This window comes from Sceloporus occidentalis, unplaced genomic scaffold (assembly GCF_023333645.1).
Source record: "Sceloporus occidentalis isolate IW3139 unplaced genomic scaffold, rSceOcc1.0.p SCAF_152, whole genome shotgun sequence".
NCBI lineage: Eukaryota > Metazoa > Chordata > Lepidosauria > Squamata > Phrynosomatidae > Sceloporus > Sceloporus occidentalis.
In genome coordinates, this window is record NW_028317132.1 from 1,039,430 (window position 1) to 1,050,000 (window position 10,571).

Genomic DNA, 10,571 nt, shown 5'->3' on the forward strand with positions numbered 1-10,571 from the left:
TCAGACCAGATTAGAGCATTTCATGTGCCATGTCAGTTGAATAACCTCTGTATATATTTTGTGATCAGAAAAAAAGTACTGTCAATGGATCCTGTTGACTGCCAGCTGTTAGTGACTACAGTAACTGTGTACTGATCTTGGGACTATTTCACCATATGTACTGAAACCAAATTCGTAACAGTTCACTAAAAACTTTACCATCTTTGATATACTGTACATTGTACATGCTGTTTGTTTATATAAACCCCAGAGCCATATTTTTACAGGTTATATTTAACAGGAAATGTACAGGTTCTATAACAATTTTGTGAATTCCCCCCCAGACGTAGATTTGGACAGAAAAAGAATCCCTTGCTGCAGGTTCCTGATGGTCCCAGCAAACCCTCACATAACAAGTGCAAGGTAATAATCATCATTTCTTTGTTTTTTAATCTATTTATACTCCCCAAGTATACCCTCCAATCCCTGCTTGAGTGTAATCTGGTTTCACTAGTGCCTTCCTTTTGTTTCTGTAAGTCCATACTGTTTTGTGATGCACTATTTGTTATATCAGTTTTACCCATTGTACATAAATTAATAAATACCGTATTTGCTCGATTATAAGACGAGGTTTTTTTCAGAGCAAATGCTCTGAAAAATACCCCTCGTCTTCTAATCGGGGTCGTCTTCTAATCAGACCTCAAATAGAGGTCTGATTATGAGACTAAGATCCAGATCCCCCGCACCGCTGCAGGGGACCTGGATCCTCCTGTCTCCCCCCCCCCCCCACACACACACTTACCGGTGCTTCCTGGTGTATTGCCGGGGCAGCGGGTTGACGTCTACGCGATCCGCGTAGACAACGTTCGCTGCAGCCGGAAGGAGGTGTGGCTAGCAGCGGGGGTTGTCTGCGTCCGTCGCGGATACCTTCACCGGTGCGGGGAACTCGGATCTCTGACAGCCGGGGAAGGTATCCGCGACGGACGCAGACAAACCCCCGCTGCCAACTCCACCTCCTTCCGGCTGCAGCGGAAGGAGACGTCAACCCGCTGCCCCGGCAATACAGCAGGAAACTGGAAGCACCGGTAAGTGCGTGTGTGTGCGTGTGCGTTAAATGGGGGCATAGGACATTTCTGGAATGCCTTATACCCCTATATGCCACTCTGGCACTTAGGGGGTTAAAAGGCATATTATGGGGCAGAGTGGCATATAGGGAGGTATAAGGCATTTCAGGAGGCAGAGTGGCGTTAAAGGGGCATTTAATAGAGCACTCTGCCTCCTGAAATGCCTTATACCTCCCTATATGCCACTCTGCCCCATAATATGCCTTTTAACCCCCTAAATGCCAGAGTGGCATATAGGGGTATAAGGCATTTCTGGAGGCAGAGTGCTCTATACAATGCCTTTTAACTCCCTTAATGCCACTCTGCCTCCTGGAATGCCTTATTCCTCCCTATATGCCACTCTGCCCCATAATATGCATTTTAACCCCCTAAATGCCAGAATGGGATATAGGGGTATAAGGCATTTCTGGAGGCAGAGTGGCACATAGGGGGTCAAAAGGCATACCATGGGGCACAGTGGCATATAGAGGGTTAAAAGGCATATCATGGGCCACAGTGCCATATTGGTGTGGCAAGCATGGGGGCAGATGTGCGTAACTGGGGGACAGGTTGGAAAATACAAGGAAATAAAAACAAAAAAAATATTTTTCTCAATCATAGCTTTTATTTAAAAAAAATTTTTAGATGAATTAACATTTACTGGTAAAACTTTTTTCCTTTAGGGTCGTCTTATATTCAGGCTTTTTCTTTTTTTCCTAAGTTAATATTCAGATTTTGGGGGGTCGTCTTATAATCAGATACGGTAGTAATGGATCCATTAAACGTAATAGAAGATGCAATTAATTTTCCAACTGCTTGGGGTCACTGGTGGTTGATTTTAGTGCCCCCCTCTCTCCATATAAAACTTTCTAATGTTTACAAAATCACTTGACACCATGGCAGGGCCGGACTGGGACTGAAAAGCAGCCCTGGAAACATTTGGAGACCAGCCTCATATAGTTTATCTCGCGGTTGAGGTCTTATGCACCCCTTATGCAATAAATTAAATACATGAGACATAATGGATTCAAAACATTTGCTACTGCAAACATTTTTAGATGAAAAAGTTCCATTTTATTCAGTGGAACAAAACAGTGATCACATTATTCTTCACGATATTCTTGTAAGAAACTTTTATTTCTTTATTAATTCATGTAAACAATTTTTTCATATTTAAGAAAAGCTATGATTGAGAAAAATATTTTTCTGCCTCCAGAAGTGCCTTATACTCCTATATGCCAGGGGCATATCATGGGACATAGTGGCATATAGGGGGTTAAAAGGCATATCATGGGACAGAGTGGCATATAGGGGGGATATAAGGCATTTCTGTAGGCAGAGTGGCATAAAGGGGGCTAAAAGCCATATCATGGGGCACTCTTCCCCCCATATAACACATCCCCCCCCCTCCTACTTACCACTGCTTCTGACTCCCTGGCGGAGTGAGGGCAGCGGGTGGAGGCCGGCATTCATGGAGTTAAAGGGTCCGGTGTGCACGCACCACGCCGCCCAATGACCGTGCCTCAGCTCTTCGTCCCACTCCTTTTAAGACGCGGGACGAAGTGCTGAGGTACGGCCATTGGGCCAGTGTCAGAATTTCTATAACAATTATTTCTAAGGCAAAATGGGGCTCGGGGCTGCCTGATCAGCAGCTGCAGCCTCCAGGACTGGTTGGGGATATCAAGGATCTCCCTAACAGCTCAACAGGGCCCCGTGGTGAATCACATTGCTGCCAGCCCATAAAAAATGTAGCGATTGTATAGGGGAGGGGCCAGCAGAGAGACCATCTCCCCTGGGACGGTGTTTAGGGGACTGCCTATGCAGCTGCACCATTGTGCTCTCCCCAACCAGGCCTGCTCATCAGGCACCTCCGTGGACAGCGCGCACACCCAGGCACCATCAGTGCTGGTCTGGGGAGGAGGTGTCCAATGAGCAGGGCTGGTTGGGGAGACCACAATCCTCCTCTAACCGGCCCAACATTAGGGAGCGCGAGGTCTGTCACTTCAGACCTCGGCTTCCATTCTCCCTAATCATTACGCAACGGCAAATAACGTCACCCAGGCGTGCTACATCAATAGCCGGCACATAGTGATGAGGGAACACTAAAGAATATGGCTGGGCATATGTGGAAAATAGTAACAAGAACAATATCGCAGGACTCACGGTCTACATTATGGTGAGCTCCTGGACACCCCAATCTTGGGCGCTTCTTGCATTTTGGGTGTGCAGTTCATGTTCTTGAGGGTGTTGGTGCAGTGGTGCCTGTTTGTCCTCAGTTATGGACTGGAAGGTCAAGCACACCAGCGGTTCCACAGTTCTATAGTTTGTGTGTCTTCTTTGTCTCGATAGTTGTGGAAACAACACACTAGATCTCTCCTTGGCAATGTAGAATGTTTTTAAAGAGGAGTCAGAGGATGTCCTACAATGTCAGCAGGTTGAATTTCCTCTGGTATCCCTCTCATTCTGAGTTTGAGTATGTGCCCTCTTTTGAGGTCACAGTAGCGGGACTAGAGGAAGGTGACGCCATTTTGTTTGATGTCATCTCTTTGAATCTGAGAGTGATCAAAATCCCTTACAGAGGAGTGACTGTTATCTTTGTTCCCATGTGTTCTTGGGGTGTTCTGGGTCCTAATGGATTTCCCCATCCTTGAAAATTAGCATATATTCTCTTCTCTATAACAAGGTTATATGTCCTTAGGCATCCATCTTGTTCGCAGGCAAACCACACCCCATGAATGTGAATTTAAAGCTCTAGACTTTTCAGTGTGTTGAATGAACTTTTTTCTTATTGCAGGATGCAAAGATCTCAAATCAGCAGAAGCAGAGCACAGTTTCTGCCCCTTCACACTTCAATGGCGACCTTCAGGCAACAGATGCAACTTCTGTTGCCCTGTCTTCCTCTTCCCTGCTTTCCTGCATCAGAGCAAGGAACCACTTACTACTTTCCCCCAGAGACGAGGAGCAATACCTGGATACAACTCAGGGAACTCCCACAACAGACCCCACAGAGCATGACGAGCTACTGACAGACATGAGAAATTATATTGCGTTCCAGGCACAGGTGGATGGGAAAGCCACTACACAGGAGTTATTGAATGAGTTTGAGAACAAACTGTCCCCCAAACAGTCATGTGTCTTTCGTGAACTGCTGCGCCGGCTTTGCACCTTCCACAGGAGTAGTGATGGAGCAGGTGTGTGGAAACTTAAGCCTGAATTCCACTGAAACACTATAATGTGGAATGAAGTTAAATGTGTACCTCACTACATGCATTTATACTTTGAGAAGATTTCTTATTTATTACTCTTTGTCATGTCTACATGTGTACATGTCAAACTGACGTTTGGGAATTTTCACTTTGGCTACTATGCATTGGACTGTTTTATGAGGTGGAATAAGATGCCTGAACGGAATGCTGTTCATCTATCCTGTCATAAGTTACAATGTTTTTATTGCTCATTTTATATCTGTGTATAAGAAGATATAAAATCAGAAAATTGTCAGGAATTGTGAAAGTAAAATATGTCAAATATTAGTTTCTGTACATTGTTTGTATCTTAAAAAGAACACCTAAATTGTCTCACCACTCAGGGTCCAAAACAAAACCTTTATTTACATTTGTATCTAGCATTAGGTAGAATGTTTTCACAATAAAGAAACTTGAATAAAATAAAAATTATGTGAAGATTTTTCAGAATTAAGGAATACCCTGTCAGCTATAAAGTTTTGCAGTTCAATGTCTTTATTATCATGATCATATACTATAGTTAGTGCTGCTTCCCCTTAAAAATCAGCAGATCAAAGAATTTATGTTCATAATTTGCTTCATTTGATACGAACTCTGACTTTCAGTAACTTTCACATTGCTCCTATAGTTTAAATCTACTTTGTTCCTGTCCACTTAAGGGATGGTTTACTGTCCCTGATAGCCCCCTAAACAAGAATACTTATTAAAGTACTCTGAGTAATTCAATATGCATAATTCAAAAAGAAAAAATAAACCACTTACCTGTGGTAGAAACTGCAGCTCTTCAGCAGAGGAAGGCTCTTCCTTGATCCAGTTCTTGCCACTGATTGGCTGCCCAACAGGGGTCAGGAAGCACCTTGAAATCAACTAAAATTTCCCTGCATGACCCCTACCTGCCAACATTTTAGCTGATTGGCGATAAATATTGTATTTATAAAACTGACACCACAAAATGTTTTAAAGGGACCACACAGCTATCATATGCACTAAAATGCATATATCGTCTAGAACAGGGGCGTCCAACATGCGGCCCGCGGGCCAAATGCGGCCCGCGAGACTCGAGGTGCGGCCCGCGTAAGATCGGCAGCCAGGGCAACCGATCTTACACGAGCCGCACCTCAAGCCCTGCTACTTACTTGTGGGAGGGTCTTCTGGACAGCACAGAGGAAGCGGAGTTCACGTGACTTCCTACTTCCTCTGTGCTTTAGCAGAGAAGGCAGAGGGAGGCCGCGCCCCCTGCTGAAGTCTGTGAGCGGCATCGAGGGAGCTGCACTGCAGGTAGGGGGGTGGGGAGGGTGTTTGAATGAGTGTGTGTGATTGAGGGAATGAATCTGTGAATTAATGATTATATGAATAAATGAGTGTGTGTGTGTGTGAGTGATAGCATGGATGTGTAAGTGCTGGAACCTAGGCATGATGGGACTGTGATTGCTGTTAGCAATCACACTCCTATCATGCCAAGTCAGCCAGTACATGCTGAAACCTGGCCAGCTGCCCCCCTTGTGTAGTGATAATGCCAGCAGTATGGGGTCTGCACTTACAGCCACCCTGTACCAGCATGTACTGGCTGACTTGGCATGATAGGAGTGTGATTGCTAACAGCAATCACAGTCCCATCATGCCTAGGTTCCAGCATTTACTGGATGGATGTGTAAGTGCTGGAACCTAGGCATGATGGGACTGTGACTACTGTTAGCAATCACACTCCTATCATGCCAAGTCAGCCAGTACATGCTGAAACCTAGCTAGCTGCCCCCCTTGTGTAGTGATGCTGCCAGCAGTATGGGGTCTGCACATCACTTACAGCCACCCTGTACCAGCATGTACTGGCTGACTTAGCCAGATAGGAGTGTGATTGCTAACAGCAATCACAGCGAGCACAGTCCCATCATGCCTAGGTACCAGCATTTACTGGTTGCCTAGGCTAACAGCAATCACACTCCTATCATGCCAAGTCATATTGCTAATTTTGTCCAATTGCGTGTTACCTACTTTTATTAAACATGTGAGTTTTTATTATTATTTTTAAAGGTGGGGGTCATTTTCGGTTTTGGCTAAGTGAACCCTGAATGTTTTGGTCCAGAATTTTCATTTTAGTTCATCTTTAGAATAAATCTAGGGAATCCTGAATTTGTAGTCGCAAAACTTTCAAGGCCCAGAAATCAGTGAGAGGAAGAGTAAAGGTTTTGTGTCATTTTACTTTATTTTAATCTGCATATTTTATTAAAGGCCATATTTTTTGTCACAGTGAAAAATGAGTGCGGCCCGCGCACGTATACAATTCTGATGAAGTGGCCCACTGCAGAAAAAACTTGGACACCCCTGGTCTAGAATGTTTATTTAATAGAAGGTGTAATTCAAAAGATGATTTAGGTGAATAGCATTTAGTGCGCAAGCTATGAGGGGAAGAATTAAAATATTTGTTGTAAAGACCTTTTACTATGGGCCTGGGACTTGGGAGGGGTTCTGTGGGCACAGGGGGTCAGTTTGGACTACTTCTTTCCCCTGGTACAGAGTACCACGTTTTCCCCAGTTACCAGAGACCCTAAAGACTGTGGAGCTCGGACAAAGGTGGGGAGTTGGAGAGTAACATACCTCTCAATCAGGTTAGGACTTGCAGAACAGAGACCTTTATGGCCAGTATTTGCACCAAGATTTGATATTAAGCCGGTTTCAGCCAGAAGTCAGGGCACCTCCTATGTTTGCTATCTTCCCCTCAGGATACAAAAGCGACCCCCTACTTGGCTGTTACAATTTTATGTAAATTACCCATTCTGTTTAAATACCAGTGTGTTTCCTGTTAAACTCAGTTCATAATTTTACATCTAGTCTCGGCTATATTGTGACATCGGCCAAAACTAAGCGTGAGGTTTAGTGGTGGGAGTAGCAGAGGAAGCCAACTTTAGCGGATTTAACCATTTGAGGTACCAAGATCTGTTACATTGATGGTAGCTTTGGGATGCTTCCTAGCTATCAGACCCTGAGCAGCTATTCAAAGATGGATCAGATCACAGTCTGTGGAGGAAAAATATGGTGATTTTTTTGTTAAAAAAAAATAAATTACTTTTTCTCACTTTTTAAACTAAAAACTTTTACTCATCTGCAAAAACTAATGAAAAAACCTGCTAAGTAGATTCTACTATTTGTCCTGAGTTTAGAAATACCCAATGTTTTTATGTTTTTTTGCTTTTTTCTGCACATTATGGGGCAATAAGTACCAGTAGCGTTTTGCTATTTCAAAACCATTTTCCCTCCTGGTCATTCTGCCCCATGTGCTATTTTGGGTATCTTTGAAGCCAGCCAATGAAATTTACCCCATAAAACCATATATTTTTAAAAACTAGACACCCCAAGGTATTTCAAATGCTGGTATTTTAACCATTTCCATAGTTCTACCATCATCCTTTGTCAAACTTTATGGTACTCCAGGTATAAATTTACAGCTCCTGGTATATGTCCGTGTCAAACAATACCCCAATATGTGTTCAGCAACATCTCGCAGCGCAGTGACACATAGGCAGTGATACCCCACATGCATGGGCTTGTTAGGTTGTTCGGGAACTAAAAGGCCCTTTTTGAGAGGTGCAGATCGCGGCAATGCAGCTATTTAACGGCAGCCCGTACATGTACGGGCATTGTCGCTATCACGTTGCACTGCAACCCCATACATGTACGGGCTTTGTCGTTAAGGAAACACCACATGATACACCACAATCAACATACAATTACCACTTATTTGTTACATTAAGTATCAAACACAAAGCCAATCCTATTTTCAAAGTTCCTATTTGTATGTAATCTTACCACAATTAGACTTCAATACAAATTAATTCACCCATCCCAGCATATACAGCCAATAGTAAGATATTACACAGTTATAATATAATTATTGTCTCCATCAGTTACACCTATCCAACAATCCTGCCACATGATACCATGAAGAACAATACTATACCAATACTTTTACTTTGCCCTTGGTAAGCTACATTATTTTATTTAAGGTCCTTTATTTGATTATATATATATTCCCCGGCAGGGATTAACTTGGCTGGCAGAGACCACTGGTCTCCCTGCTATAACAGCTAAAGGTCTGTTCAAGCGACTTTGGTGGTTATTTGTACAGACTTTTAACAGTGGTCTCTGCCGCCCAAGTTGCTGGGAAAAGATTTTAAAAGTCTGTATGAGCGACCCTATTGGTCGCCAGCAGGAGCTCGTCTGCCATCAACCAATGAAGTGTACTTCATTGGTTGATGGCAGAGGAGGCCCCTGCAGGCAACACAATAGAGTTGCTCGTACAGACATGTACCGTGTTAACCCCGTATTAACCCCTTCTGAAAAAAACGGAAAAAGCAAAGAAAAAACGAACACGAAGAACACACACGAATATTCAACGGGCGAATATTCACGGAATATGAAGATTTTTTCCCCCACGAAGACGAACACGAAGAGTTGGCCGCCGCCCAAGTCTAGTAATCATCTATATTCTTTATCCTTAGTTTTGTAAATTTGTTTCAAGAATACTCTTCTGAGGAAGGAGGGGAGGGGAGGGGTTTGTGTGGTAACTAATACTAACAGGGGTAATAAGTGTTATTGTAGTAACATATATAATATTAACATCTAATTTGCTGTAATAAGATACAAGAGAAAACATATGTGTAAAAAAATAAATCCTTAGTGGTCAAATATATAAATAATGTCATAATAAATCACATGTTTTGTCTCCAATATTTTAAATATTTTGTACAAGTTCATATTAATATAAGCATGTAAAACAATCTTTAGTCCTTGTCTTTCAAAGGCTGGATAAAACCCCAAAGAATCCTTTTAGCCTTAGCAGAGGCGTGATCTTTAAATTGATAAGAGTTCCCGTTATAGGTAATTATTAATGCTGTAGGGAAATCACATCTGTAGTGAATATTGTTGTTTCTTTACTAAGAAACGTAAAAGTAAGGTCTTGAAAATATCTTCTAGCTCGCCATGTTGGTGCTCGCCGTGTTGGTGCTCAGATATCTGCAAAAAATTTGGATTTCCTTGTAGGAAATTGCTTGGGAAATTGCTCTTTATCCCCTGCAAAATTTTATCTTTGATGTAATAGCTAGTAAATCATATTATTACATCTGATGAATGAGTTGGGTCGATCATTTTTTATTTCTGCAGTTTATGATAAAGCCTGCACCGAATAGGGCAGGGTAACATGAAGATGTGGGGACTAATTAAAGTTATATGCCAGTGGTTTTAATAGGAGAAAGGTTATTAAAGGTTATCGTTAAAAAAAAAAATAAAAAAATTTGGTTATATAAGCAAAGTTGTTTTTGCGCCTGTGCTAGCGCCTTTTCCGCCTTTTTTAGTGTCTCGTGCCGGCTCGAGAGTGTCTCGCGCTGCGTTTAGATAGGCTGAGCCCTGCCTCGCACTGCGCTAAGGGCGGGAAAATTAACTATATAAGGAGCGTCCCTGAGGTGCTAGTTTACTCACCTGGTGAACCGCCTAGCCGATACTGCACTGTCCTTGAGACTGGTGAGCAGTGGCGAAGCGGTGCGCTGAAGATGGACGAGTTGATGAAGATGCTTCAGGTCCGGGTAGCTGAGAAAGGTGAAGAATGGCTGCGCGGATGTCTTCAAGCTGCTGCATCCTCGGACGAACTCCAAGTGAATCCTAGCTGTGCCGGAGAAGAGGAGGAGATAGCGGAGGAGGAGCCGGAGGCGGTTTTTATAACCGAAGAAATCCCGCTAGATGGTGTCTTCTCGCGGCAAGTGGAATCAGGTGACCGGCTTTCTATTTCGTCAAAAAGACGCGACAGACCCGGAAGAAGATCTACCAACACAGTTTCTTCGAAGAAAAGACCCGCTTCTCGGGTGAAGGAGTCTGCAAAACGGGCAAAACCTCCTCAGGACCCGGAGGAGGGTTGCAGTAAGCAGTTTTCAAGTCGGGGCAGGCGTCTATCGCGGGCTGCTCCCGAGTCTTGCTTATTGCAAGATGAAGAAAGAGGAGAGAGGTGTTCTGAGGGCAGAGCTGGCGCGTCTAGTGGTGAGTCTGCTGGTTTATCAGTACATACTTTGAGTGAAGCGGTGTCAGCCTTGACAAATATTTTAAAAAGTATGCAGGAGAAAAGTCCAGCTCAGGCTTGGGTATCTGGAAGTCAGGCCCGGACTGGCCATCGGGCACACCGGGCGTTTGCCCGGTGGGCCGGGCCACGGCAGGGCCGCATTGACTTAGGGGCTGATGGAGCTGCAGCTCCAGGCCCCTA

General features: G+C 43.7%; 1 protein-coding gene across 1 annotated transcript in view; it reads left to right on the forward strand.

Moving 5' to 3' along the window:
- Positions 1-4,305, forward strand: part of LOC149280592 (DNA excision repair protein ERCC-6-like) — a 30,534-nt gene extending 26,229 nt beyond the window's left edge. The window contains exons 19-20 of the mRNA XM_089500350.1: positions 324-402; positions 3,877-4,305. Of these exons, the coding sequence (XP_089356476.1) occupies positions 324-402; positions 3,877-4,305 (508 nt within the window). The remainder of the gene's footprint in view (positions 1-323; positions 403-3,876) is intronic.
- The last annotated feature ends 6,266 nt before the right edge of the window (positions 4,306-10,571 follow it).